The sequence below is a fragment of the Globicephala melas genome, chromosome 4, assembly GCF_963455315.2.
Source record: "Globicephala melas chromosome 4, mGloMel1.2, whole genome shotgun sequence".
Taxonomy (NCBI): domain Eukaryota; kingdom Metazoa; phylum Chordata; class Mammalia; order Artiodactyla; family Delphinidae; genus Globicephala; species Globicephala melas.
The window spans coordinates 100,243,565-100,257,986 of NC_083317.1; the positions used below are offsets into that span (position 1 = coordinate 100,243,565).

General features: G+C 33.9%; 1 protein-coding gene across 1 annotated transcript in view; it reads left to right on the top strand.

The window, feature by feature from the left end:
• SI (sucrase-isomaltase) overlaps window positions 1–14,422 on the top strand; it is a 125,515-nt gene that overhangs the window by 66,306 nt on the left and 44,787 nt on the right. The window contains exons 18-25 of the mRNA XM_030857021.2: window positions 198–352; window positions 1,206–1,290; window positions 2,064–2,120; window positions 3,234–3,358; window positions 5,302–5,390; window positions 10,863–10,912; window positions 11,875–12,045; window positions 13,782–13,937. Of these exons, the coding sequence (XP_030712881.1) occupies window positions 198–352; window positions 1,206–1,290; window positions 2,064–2,120; window positions 3,234–3,358; window positions 5,302–5,390; window positions 10,863–10,912; window positions 11,875–12,045; window positions 13,782–13,937 (888 nt within the window). The remainder of the gene's footprint in view (window positions 1–197; window positions 353–1,205; window positions 1,291–2,063; window positions 2,121–3,233; window positions 3,359–5,301; window positions 5,391–10,862; window positions 10,913–11,874; window positions 12,046–13,781; window positions 13,938–14,422) is intronic.

The window sequence follows — 14,422 nt, forward strand, 5'->3', positions numbered from 1 at the left end:
ATATATATATATATCCAAATGAAAACATAAAAGTTAGAAATTCATATCCTTTGATAATGAAATAGGAGTAATCTCAACTTTTTACAAACAAGGTAAAATGTATACATTTTGGTTTTCAAAAATATATTTAATGCTTCTATTTTAATTTTCATTCATGTTTTAACTTTCTTATTTCAATTCCTCTATTTATGCCACAGCATCAGGATCCAGCATTTTTTGGACCGAATTCTCTTTTGGTTAATTCATCAAGGCACTATTTGAATATTCGCTATACCTTGTTACCTTTCCTCTATACTCTATTTTATAAAGCCCATATGTTTGGAGAAACAGTAGCAAGGCCAGTTCTTCATGAGTGAGTACTGTGTTCAAGAATTTCAGTGTCTTTCAAATTATATTCAGACATATGAAAAATTAATAGGGGTAAATCAAGATGTCAAGTAGATTCTACTGCTTTTTCTTACACTTATGTAAATAAGTTGATTAACTGTGGAATGATAGTAATAAATATAATTAATTTGGTGAATTGGACAAGATTAATCTAGAAATGTGAGAACTGCATAGAACTTAAAAGGAAAAAGATATGTGGAATAATTTGAGAAATTATATCAATAAGCAATATTAAATATAGAATACTGAAAACATAATCATGTATATATTGTGAAAATCAACTAATTATAGATAGTGTATAGTATAGCTACAAAACAATGAATTGTGCTTGTCTTTGTACTTCTTGACCAAGGCAGGGACTTTCCTCAAGAAATGACTAAAGATCCTTTCAAATCCAAGTCAAAATGGGAGTTTATAAAGAAAAAAGTGTAAAAGGAGGAAAGTAGAATATGAAATATTTCTGGTACTTTATGGACCTATCTTACAGGAGAAAAATGAATTAAACAGAATAGTTGTTTATTACAGATAAAAAGGAGCCTTATCATATATGATGGATTTTTTTGAGTCCCAAATGAACGAATTTCCTCTCTCCCTCTCTCCCTCTTTTCTCCCCTCTCTCCCTTCCTTTCTACCTTCTTTTTTTGAGTGTCAGATGAACCATAAGGGTGTAATAACTATAGATTCAAAATGACATATCAAATAAGTAAAATTAAAGACAATAATTATTCCCAGGGAGAAACTTAAAACATAAACCAAATGAAGAATTTGAATAAACTTATTTTTTATCTTTGTATTGTAAATATTGTCATTGTTCTTAGGTTTTATGAGGATACTAATAGCTGGATTGAGGACACTCAGTTCTTATGGGGCCCCTCATTACTTATTACCCCTGTCTTGAAACAGGTAGGATACAATTTTAATAAATTTATATTTTAATGGAAACTTTGTGTAATCAAATCCACACTAAATTACAAAACATCTGGGTAATAAATGTTACTCAATAGACTGCTTCAACCTGATAAGTGTTAAATTGAATTCTAAATGCAGAAGAAATTGTGAAAAATTATAAATATATTAAGTAGATTTATGCTGTTCAAATATATAATATGTACTGGGGAGAAAAAAGTTGTATAAAATTAGTATTCTTCTGAAAAGGAAAGATTTATTTATGACATCAAATCAAATCTTATAGTATAAAAAGGAATTCTCATTCAAGTAGATATAGACATTGAAATTTTGCTATATTGTAAATAAAGGTGAACTTGAAAACCAGTGGATCATATGAAAATGCTGAAAAATAGTTGAATGAGTTATATGTTTTTTATCTGTTATTTAAAAGTGGAAATATACGGAAATGAATGTGTTCATACTCACAATTACCATGTAGATTATAGCAATACAAATACAAATGCATGTATCCATTATTTTAGTTGCCACTTAAATTCATTTCATCTTTGCTTTAGGAATATTTTACATTATAATATCTAAAGCTAGTAAAATAGCCTTTTGATTACTATATATAGAAAATATTGGAATATAACAATACAAAGGAAGTTTCTTTTCGCTTCACTATGAAAATCCAACTTAACATTTGATGTGATTCTCTTCCATTACATATTGAAGTAATATATATATATCTCTATATATCTATATATAAATTATCTTGTTTATTTTAGGGAGCAGATACAGTGAGTGCATACATCCCTAATGCGACTTGGTATGATTTTGAAACTGTAAGTAACCTTAATATAATAATAGATCACAAGTACATATTGTTCAACATCTGTACATGGAAACAACTCCAAACACACAGCATATCTTTTTTTCAGTAGTTCTGTTATTATTACAAAAATTAATAATTCCAAATTTTAATAATGTGGAAGTCTGTGCGGGTGTACATTTTGTTGCATGTGAGAAAGTATATATTTTGTTGCACGTGATTAATACGAAGTTATATTCTTTAGTGTAGAGTTATCCATTTTAAATTGTGGAAATAAAATGTCAAGAGTAATTTTAAGGAGTAGTAACTTATTTTAATAATTTCCCTATTTTACATATTCATCTTATGGCCAGAAGAACTGAGTATTAAGCTAATCTTAAACATTTGTTTTTATAATGTATATTGTAATGTTTGGGAAAGATTTTCATCTCAATCTTGAAAAGGCAGTGTAGCAGTATTCATACACACGACCTATTTTTTTTAATTGACCAAGACCTTCTGAGAATATTTATTTTAAAGGAAAGTATTTTGTAATGCACTTATATTTGCTAAGCAGACCCTTTATTTTTATTTTTTTATTTACGCGGGCCTCTCACCGTTGTGGCCTCTCCCGTTGCGGAGCACAGGCTCCGGATGCGCAGGCTCAGCGGCCATGGCTCACGGGCCCAGCCGCTCCGCGGCATGTGGGATCTTCCCGGACCAGGGCACTAACCTGTGTCCCCTGCATCGGCAGGCGGACTCTCAACCACTGCACCACCAGGGAAGCCCAAACCCTTTATTTTTATAAGAAATGATTTTTAAAAAATTCTTTCTAGAGGCATGGTTAACTTTAAACCAAAACAATGAATAAAAATTAGTGCTAATTAAGAATATTGTTAATTATTGTAGAAGGGAAATGGATTGCTCTATGTTGATTTTTTTTTGTGAAACCAAACTTATTTTTACCCAGCTTTCATCAGTAAACTGAAAAAGAGTTTTCTTTAAAAGTTAGAAAATGACATGTTAATATTCACTAAGATGACACGAATTTCTCATAGTAAGAATTATTTCTATGTGTAATTCTTGTAAAATGGGGTTTAAATTCTTTACAATAATGAAAAAAATATTTTTATCTTCCAAATATTAGGGTGCAAAAAGACCATGGAAAGGACAACGTGTTGATATGTATCTTCCAGCAGACAAAATAGGATTACATCTTAGAGGAGGTTACATTATCCCCATTCAACAACCTGCTGTAACTACAACAGCAAGGTAAAATGAAAAGGCATTAACTGAAATCTGAAATATAATTCAAGTTTTAATGTTTCACATTTTTATTAAGAATCAAATATTGATATTTAGCTTTTTCACCAGAAGATATTTGATATACGTAAGGACTTCCTACATATAACCATCATGGTTATAAAAAGAAGAATCAAATTATGTATATTACTACAAACTTCTTGATTTAAAAAATAAGCATAGATTAGAAATTTATTTCCTATGCCAAAATGTACTGACACTCTCTAAAGAATATGTATAATTAAAGTTAATTGCTGATTCTTAATAAAAAATGAAGTATTAAGTAAGTTATATAATTGATTAAAGTGTCAGTTGTTACATATTTGGATTTTCAATACATAAATGTCACAATGTTTTTCTTTCAGCTAAAACGTTTTAAGTTAATAAATGAGGTAGATATTTTTGTTAAGTAAAGAACAAGATAGAAACTAAGTTGTTCAATAAGAATAAATTTGAGAACTATTTAGAAAAAAAGCAGAAACTTGAAAATTCTGGTGCTTTATCTTGCAACATTCATTCTGGGTACATGGACAGAATGTGTCATATTGAATCTATGCATTTCCCCATATTCTACAACACCCCAATAGATATCTATTCCTTACTCTGCTGTATTTTCTTCATAACATTAAGAATGTCTGGAATTATATTTTTACTTTTTCTTGTATGTAGTGTTTCTACTCCCCCAGACTATAAACTCCATGAAGGCAGAGACTTGACTTTTCACTGCTTTAGTCCCCAAACCAATAGTAGTGTCAGCCTATTATGGAATAGGCTCCTGATTTTCTCTAAATATTTGTTGAAGGAACAAATTAATAAGTGAATGGATGTGTGTTAGTAACTTAATTATTTTTGTTTTCTAGAATTGATCACTTTCATATTGTAACTGTTTCGTGACGATGTTCTCAAAATAATTGGTTATACTCTAGAGCTGTATTGAACAAGAGAAACATATACTTGGATGAGTGCATGTTGGAAGGAATGTATTATGTATAGAGCAGTTACCTGGACTGTATAGCCTCATTTTAAGTTTAAAAACCTATAGCAATATATAACTAAAAAAATATTCATCATGTTTCATTTCACATGATAGAATTAGCTTCATTTGTAAGACTATTAGAGATTCCACTTAGCATTTAAAATTTTATTTTATAGTGCTTTTCATTGTTTTGTAACCTTGGTACACTGCAATTTAGGGTTAATGTGTATGTGGCAAATACATGTTGAATTGAGCAATTATAAGATATATTTAATTTTGTTGTTTGAATTGAAATATTTTTATACCGTTTCAATTTTGATGGTGTCTTGGCCCCCAAGAAATTCCATATTGTACATTTTTAAATTAATTTAATTAAGTAATTTATTTTTGGCTGCATTGGGTCTTCAGTTGCTGTGCGTGGGCTTTCTCTAGTTGCAGCAAGCGTGGGTGGGGGCTACTCTTCATTGTGGTGCATGGGCTTCTCATTGCAGTGGCTTCTCTTGTTTTGGAGCACAGGCTGTATGCACACATGCTTCAGTAGTTGTGGCATGTGGGCTCAGTAGTTGTGGCTCACAGGCTCTAGAGAGCAGACTCAGTATTTGTGGTACACGGGCTTTGTTGCCTCCCGGAATGTGGGATCTTCCCAGACCAGGCCTCGAAACTGTGTCCTCTGCATTGGCAAGCAGATTCTTAACCACTGTGCCACCAGGGAAGCCCTTCGTATTGTATTTATTCCTTTCATTTATTTTCTAAGCATATGAATTATTTTTCTCATTGATAAATTACTAATAAGTATAGACATGAATTTTATTAATATCAGTGTTCTCATGTGAATGCAGAACTCCTCCAAGTCCCTTATGTTGAAATGGATTTATTTATAAGATATTTCGCTATACATTTATTTTTAATCATATATGCACCCAAACTTACTTAACAGCCGAAATAACCCTCTAGGACTTATAGTTGCTTTAGATGAAGATAACAAAGCAAAAGGAGACTTTTTCTGGGATGATGGAGAAACTAAAGGTAAGTTTCAAAGTGATATGCTTTTAAATGTTCATTTTAATGATGGGAAGTTTTGCCTTTATTATAAAATTAAACAAAAATATCACAAGTTTTAATTTTTTTTTTTTTTTAAACATCTTTATTGGAGCATAATTGCTTTACAATGGTATGTTAGTTTCAGCTTCACAACAAAATGAATCAGTTATATATATACATATGTTCCCATATCTCTTCCCGCTTGCGTCACCCTCCCTCCCACCCTCCCTATCCCACCCCTCCAGGCGGTCACACAGCACCGAGCTGATCTCCCTGTGCTATGCGGCTGCTTCCCACTAGCTATCTACCTTACGTTTGGTAGTGTATACATGTCCATGCCTCTTTATTGCTTTGTCACCGTTTACCCTTCCCCCTCCCCATAGCCTCAAGTCCATTCTCTAGTAAGTCTGTGTCTTTATTCCTGTTTCACCCCTAGGTTTTACATGACATTTTTTTTTTTCTTAAATTCCATATATATGTGTTAGCATACGGGTCTCTTGTAGACAGCAAATATATGGGTCTTGTTTTTGTATCCATTCAGCCAATCTGTGTCTTTTGGTGGGAGCATTTAGTCCATTTACATTTAAGGTAATTATCGATATGTGTGTTCCCATTCCCATTTTCTTAATTGTTTTGGGTTTGTTATTGTAGGTCTTTTCCTTCTTTTGTGTTTCTTGCCTAGGGAAGTTCCTTTAGCAGTTGTTGTAGAGCTGGTTTGGTGGTGCTGAACTCTCTCAGCTTTTGCTTGTCTCTAAAGGTTTTAATTTCTCCATCAAATCTGAATGAGATCCTTGCTGGGTAGAGTAATCTTGGTTGCAGGTTTTTCTCCTTCAACACTTTCAATATGTCCTGCCACTCCCTTCTGGCTTGCAGAGTTTCTGCTGAAAGATCAGCTGTTAACCTTATGGGGATTCCCTTGTGTGTTATTTGTTGTTTTTCCCTTGCTGCTTTTAATATGTTTCCTTTGTATTTAATTTTTGACAGTTTGATTAATATGTGTCTTGGCGTATTTCTCCTTGGATTTATCCTGTATGGGACTCTCTGTGCTTCCTGGACTTGATTAACTATTTCCTTTCCCATATTAGGGAAGTTTTCAACTATAATCTCTTCAAATATTTTCTCAGTCCCTTTCTTTTTCTCTTCTTCTTCTGGAACCCCTATAATTCGAATGTTGGTACGTTTAATGTTGTCCCAGAGGTCTCTGAGACTGTCCTCAGTTCTTTTCATTCTTTTTTCTTTATTCTGCTCTGCAGTAGTTATTTCCACTATTTTATCTTCCAGGTCACTTATCCGTTCTTCTGCCTCAGTTATTCTGCTATTGATCCCATCTAGAGTGCTTTTAATTTCATTTATTGTGTTGTTCATCGTTGCTTGTTTCATCTTTAGTTCTTCTAGGTCCTTGTTAACTGATTCTTGCATTTTGTCCATTCTATTGTCCATTCTATCTCCAAGATTTCGGATCAACCTTACTATCATTATTTTGAGTTCTTTTTCAGGTAGACTGCCTATTTCCTCTTCATTTGTTAGGTCTGATGGGTTTTTATCTTGCTCCTTCATCTGCGGTGTGTTTTTCTGTCTTTTCATTTTGCTTATCTTACTGTGTTTGGGGTCTCCTTTTTTGCAGGCTGAAGGTTCGTAGTTCCTGTTGTTTTTTGTGTCTGTCCCCAGTGGCTAAGGTTGGTTCAGTGGGTTGTGTAGGCTTCCTGGTGGAGGGTACTAGTGCCTGTGTTCTGGTGGATGAGGCTAGATCTTGTCTTTCTGGTGGGCAGGTCCACGTCTGGTGGTGTGTTTTGGGGTGTCTGTAGACTTATTATGATTTTGGGCCGCCTCTCTGCTAATGGGTGGGGTTGTGTTCCTGTCTTGCTAGTTGTTTGGCATAGGATGTCCAGCACTGTAGCTTGCTGGTCGTTGAGTGAAGCTGGGTGCTGGCGTTGAGATGGAGATCTCTCGGAAATTTTTGCTGTTTGATATTATGTGCAGCTGGGAGGTCTCTTGTGGATCAGTGTCCTGAAGTTGGCTCTCCCACCTCAGAGGCACAGCACTGACTCCTGGCTGCAGCACCAAGAACCTTTCATCCACAGGGCTCCTTAATTTGGGATGATTGGTTGTCTATTCAGGTATTCCACAGATGCAGGGTACATCAAGTTGATTGTGGAGCTTTAATCCGCTGCTTCTGATGCTGCTGGGAGAGATTTCCCTTTCTCTTCTTTGTTCTCACAGCTCCCGGGGGCTCAGCTTTGGATTTAGCCCCGCCTGTGCGTGTAGGTCGCCGGAGGGCGTCTGTTCTTTGCTCAGACAGGACGGGGTTAAAGGAGCCGCTGATTCGGAGGCTCTGGGTCACTCAGGCCCGGGGGTAGGGAGGGGCACGGAGTGTGGGGCGGGCCTGCTGCGGCAGAGGCCGGCGAGAAGTTGCAGCCTGAGGCGCGCCTGTGCGTTCTCCCGGGGGAGTTGTCCCTGGATCCCGGGACCCTGGCAGTGGCGGGCTGCACAGGCTCCCCGGAAGGGCGTGTGGCTAGTGACCTGTGTTCGCACACAGGCCTCCCGGTGGCGGCAGCAGCGGCCCTAGCGTCTCATGTCTGTCTCTGGGCTCCGCACTTTTAGCCGCGGCTCGCGCCCGTCCCTGGAGCTCTCTCAAGCAGCGTTCTTAATCCCCTCTCCTCGTGCACCAGGAAACAAAGAGGGACGTAAAAGTCTCTTGCCTCTTCGGCAGTTCCAGACTTCTCCCCGGACTCTCTCCCGGCCAGCCGCGGTGCACTAACGCCCTGCAGGCTGTGTTCACGCCGCCAACCTCAGTCCTCTCCCGGCGCTCCGACAAAAGCCGGAGCCTCAGCTCCCAGTCCCGCCCGCCCCGGCGGGCGAGCAGACAAGCCTCTCGGCTGGCGAGTTCCGGTCGGCCCGATCCTCTGCGCTGGAATCTGTCCGCTTTGTCCTCCGCACCCCTGTTGCTGTGCTCTCCTCCGCGGCTCCCAAGCTCCCCCACTCCGCCTCCCGAAGCCTCCACCCGCGAAGGGGCTTCCTAGTGTGTGGACACTTTTCCTCCTTCACAGCTCTCTCCCGCTGGTGCAGGACCCGTCCCTATCCTTTTGTCTCTGTTTAGTTTTTTCTTTTTTCCACAAGTTTTAATTTTTAATTGCTGTTTTATATCTATCTTAAGATTTTAGGTTACTTTATGAAATTTAACATTGGTATTTAAATTATATATATTTAATTACAATATTTTTATCTTTTGGTTTATCATAAAAAGTCTTTGACAAATATAAATATCTTATTAGATTACTGTATAAAAATTAAAATAGTTAATAAATTCACAGATGTATAACTTGCATCCTATTTTCAACTATCTTATATGATTATAGTGGTTAAAACTAAAGTTTTATTACTGTAAAAGAAAACCAATATTAAGGCTTTAGTTAATTAATGTAGCTGGGGAGGGATAAATTGGGAGTTTGGGGTTAACAAATACACAATACTGTATATATAAATAGATAAACAACAAGGACCTAATATATAGCACAGGGAACTATATTCAATATCTTTTAATGAACTATAATGGACAAGAATCTGAAAAAGTATATATATATATTTTTTAGGTATGTGTTTTATATATGTACGTATAAAAAATTATAGTTTACCTTCTATTATAGCTCACTACTTTTCAGATATATTAAATAATGCCCTATATGCCTTTGTCTATAGTATATGAAACATCCAAATATCTCTAAATTAACGCCAAGAAATAGCCTATGTATTGGTGTGCTCTCTTACAATTTTGAAAATATGGAATCTATGAAAAAAATTCTGTTCTTTTTTAAGTCTTATCTCCTATGAATATGTAGATTACCACAATATATCTGCTCCGCCAGATATATTGTCTTCCCCTTGTCAGTTGATGGTAATTTCATCTCTGCAAGATGCCAAAAACTTTAGAGTTCACTCTTGTCTGTCACAACCTAGGAATTTCTCTTGGTTCCACCTTGATCTTGGTTCTCTCATAAACTCCACCATTATCATCACTACTTTTCATTTTAATTACTGCAATAGCTCCCTAACTGGTCTCTAGGTCAATAGCTCTTGTCAATCCCCCTTTTTTACATTCTATTTACCAACCAGCAGATAGAGTGATCCCTTTAAAAGATGATTCAAATCATTACACTTCTGCTCAAAACCCTGTATCAATTCTCCATTTTACTCAATTAAGAGCCACAGTCTTTACCAAGACCTAGGGCATTCACTATGTCCTGCACATTTTACACACACACGCACACACACTCATGCACACACACTGTGCCCTACCATTCTCCATTTCTCATTATACGCCAGCACACCAGCCTTCTCCCTCTTTCTCAAATACCTTAGAGTCAAACACACTAGGGTGAGCTCTGCCCTGAGAATAGATTCAAAGCATTTACTACATAGAAATTCTGTAAGAGAGGATTGCAGCAGAAGTAAATTGTTTTGTAATCATCAGGTAAAGAATGTTGTTGAGATAATACCTCTATTGGTAGCATGTGGAACCTGATTTTAAGGTTATTCTCATTTCTCAGATTATATAAATATTTCCAAATTCATTCCTGTTTTCTACTTGCAAAAAATTATATTGATAATTTACTTCATATAAAATGGTTAAAAATATGGAGTTATGATTTAATCAGACATTTAATATGATATCTATATACTGAAGTGTGTTAAAAAGTTAAAATCAAAATTTTCTGAATAATCAATCAAACACAAGACAATAAAATGACCTTCAGTTTGGGTTCTGACTCTATTTTTATTTCCTAGGATTAAAATTTTAAGTAAATTAATGTTATTCAAAGTATTGTATATAAATCCTAGTATTCCCTTTATTTTTTCCACTCTTTCTTCCTAATTATTTTAGTTATAATCTTTAGTTCCCTGTTAAAGAAACATGTTGATAAAAAGTTATGTTACATTGTTACATATATCATGCAGAAAATAATTGCTTTCTTCAATTTTTCTCATTAAAGTTTATTTGAAACTTTAATGTCTCCACATTCACTCATTCTTCAAATAATGAAAAAACACACTGAAAGATGCGAACCAAAATTGTGGTGTGCCATGGCTTCCCAAAATAAACTGAATGTTCCACAGTTTACTAAAAAGAGATAAAATATCATTCAAAAAATAGTTATAATTATATATATTTTACTACAAGTTTTGTGCTCTCTGAATTTCCAGAACTATTTTAGCAGTCCTTGAAAAATCAAACTGGGCAAAGATGCATTCACTACCTTTACTTCCTGGGAAAATAAACTACCAAAATAGTTTCATTTAAAGATAATTAAGAACCTTAATTTAAAAGAATAATCTGTTTAATTTGCTTCATTAATAAATAATATCTATTTAAAAAAAATTCCCTGTGTTGTCTAACTGTAAAAATAAAACAGAATTTAACATTACATTTTGATCTGATAACTTTTTTTTTCACCATTTCAGATACCATCCAAAATGGCAACTACATTTTATATACATTTTCAGTTTCTAATGTAAGCATTCTCCTTGAACACATAGCTAAATATAATACCTTGTTAATGTCTAGATTGTGCCTTTTGGAATGATGTTACATTTCTCTCCAGAAATCAGTGGAAAGAAACAAAATAAATTGTTCAATTTAAATTATTAAATTGTATATGAATTACCTTAAATTTTTATATTTCAATGTAATAGATGAGTTTCTGTTGATGAAATTGATGCACAGAAATCTTCAGACTTCTTGTAGCACTATGTCTGGTTTAAGCACTATGTCCTGGGAAAATAATCTCAACATATTTGAAAATGTTTTAATATACCAATCACAGCAGTGACTGTCATGGATTTGGGGTGAAAATGAAAAAGCTATGCACAAGATTAAATTTTGAATAATTAGTAGCAATGCTTTTTGTAGAAGTTAGATTTCTTCATATATTCTTTTTTGCCAAAGATAATTTATTCTTCACCAATGAAGAGAATGAGAAGGAATATACATGATTTGTGTCATGCATAATTTATCTCTGAAAATAATTTTAGAGCATGTATAAAAGACAATTTTAAAGAGTTACTAATAAGTGTATTTATATAGGGTACTTTGATGTGAAGAGCTGTTGGGAATGGAGGGATAGATGATTGGTTCTTTTCTTATTATACTATATTATTAAATACCAAATAATGCTATAATTTAATACTAAATAATACTAATTTATTAGTATTATCAGCATAAATAAATTCTAAATTATGTGAGATGTAGAACATTTTCTTAGAATTTTGGCTAATTCCTAAGCTCTCTTGTCTAGAGTTTTTCACTTAGCAATTTTCATTAAAGTATGTATTGGTTAATTATTTTTATTTAGTAAAAACTATAGTTTATACATTTTTAGAACTGTAAGATTTAATCAGTATAAATACACTTTTCATTTCTAATTTGTATCCAATGACCTTCTACTTGATATATAATATTATATACATTTTTCAGAACAAATTAGATGTTATATGCACACATTCGTCATACCAGGAAGGAACCACTTTAGCATTTGAGACTATAAAAATCCTTGGGTTGATAGACACTGTTACAGAAGTTTCAGTGATGGAAGATAATCAACCAATGAGAGCTCACTACAATTTCACTTATGATACTTCCAACCAGGTAAGTACAATCTTAAAATATTTTAGTTATCACATACTCTCATAATTAACATTATATAACCATTCAGGCTCTTGGTTTTGTGATTTTTTTTGTTCTTCATTACATATCTTTCTTTTCTTTTCCTTTTGCTGGCAATATTCCATTTTAGATTATCTCAATTTATGTTGAGATATCAACCTTAAGGTGAACTGATACTACTTCTCCCTCTCTATTTAATTTTATCTTGTGTATCACTTATGTATGCCTTTCTAATATATTTTTTGATACCATTCTCCTATCCTGAACTCTTACCTACTGCATACGATAAAGAATCTAAAAGTTTTACCTTCTCATTTAAGACTTCTTAAGGTAATGATTGAATCCATTTCTTCAATTCTCTCTACTTCTCCTTTCATGAACTCCCTTTGTCCTCAATATATCTTGTACTTCTCTTTCAAATTTTTGTTTACAGTCTCCCCTTCAAGTAGTCCCTTTCTTATCCTCGTTCTTGCCTTGTTTAACAAGTGTACTAGAGGGGGAAAAGGAGTAATAGAATTGGGCTCAAATTGCAGCCCTGCAGTCTGTGCATTTAAACACAGTAAATTAATCTCTCATTATCTCAGCTTCCTCATATGTAAAATGTCATATTTAATCATAATGTTGCTTCAGGTAAAAAATTAATTATTTAAAATGTTAGACAAAAATAATTTAAAACATGGAAGTGATATTTATTGGCATTTACTTTTCTACCATTCCTATATTCCTAAATATTAGTAATGTTAGCATAAATTCTAAATTGAGATGTAGGACATTTTCTTAGAGTATTTTTGTCTAGCTTCTAAGTCCTCTGGCCCAGTTTTTCACTTAGGAATTTCCATAAAGATATGTATTGGTTAATTATTTTTTATTAGTAAGAATACTATAATGTATATATTCCTAGGACTATAAGAACTAATCAATAAATAATACAGGCTTATTGAGAACTTTATGACTCTAACAAAGATTATCAAGTGGGCATAATACAAAATTGTTTTATTATATGTTTTTACAATCCCAGTTTATATCTGTTTCTATTTTTATGCTAATGTAAAGATTTACAAAGACACTTATAGATACATCTTTCTAATTCTCCTGTTCTTGGACACTATCCTTTCACTTTTTTTTCTTTTTGCATAATACCATGTTATCTCCTCTCTAACTTGTCCCTCAAATATTATAAGCAGTGGATAAAATTAGGAAAATAAATAAATAATATTCCCCTCCTCTGACTCTGGGAGCCTCCAAATCAATCAAAGTGGTCAACATTTTCTTCCCTTTTTCTTCATTGAGGGGACTACTATTTATTTCATACCTGGTATGCCCCAAGCATAATGCCAGGTGTTTTAAATTTCACAGATCATTTATTCATTATCTCCATTTTACAGGAGGAGGAAATTGAAGATAAAACAGAGTAGATAATTTCCCCAGATTCATGAGCATTAAGTATCAGAACTGAGACTTGAACACATCTGGATTTAAAGATAATGTTTTTTATTAGTATTCTATAATTTCTCATAGTTTTGAGAACTCTTGAGATTCTAGCTATTTCAGTGGCATGCCATGTTTTTTCTTTTCTATTCTTTCTTTTAGTATTATATTAAAATTATTAATGATTTGATTTGAAGAATTGCTGTGGGGTTGCTGCATTTTAAAAATGTTAAGTATTTTTAAATTGTCCAGTGGTCAGAAATATTTTAATGTTTTCTTTCTCTTCAAAGAATCTACTAATTTACAATCTCATGTTTAACCTTGGAAGAAACTTTACTGTTCAATGGGATCAAACTTTCTTGGAAGCTGAAAAGTTTACTTGTTATCCAGATGCAGACATTGCAACTAAACAACGCTGTGAAGAACGTGGCTGCTTATGGGAAACGGTAATAAGAATTTTAATTATTCAAGATAAGGCTTTCACATAAACGTTTCAAAGTAAACTGTATATATTATAATTTTAATTCTACAGCATATAAACTAAATTCATCTAGAGAAGCATTTGGAATTTGAAATTAGGACTTCTAATAGATAATTTATCTTTATCTTAATTCTCCAAAGACATAATTTAGTAAAAGCCAGACTAAATGGATGTGTAAGTTGCTTTCCAGGCATTTTGGATAGTATTACTTTATTTAATAAACTAGAACTCTATTTGTTGCACTTTGTTAGATGTTAGTTGTGGCTGACTAGCTTAATTGAGCAAGGTATTATGCCAGTAGGGAGTAGTGTTTCAAAAGCATTGTCTCAAGTTATTAAAATTTCTGAAATTGATTGATGGGCTGTATCTGTTCCACTAAGAGGTGACAATTTCTGCCAGTAATTTTGGTCAAACTTTCAAGAACAGGGCTTCCCTGGTGGTGCAGTGGTT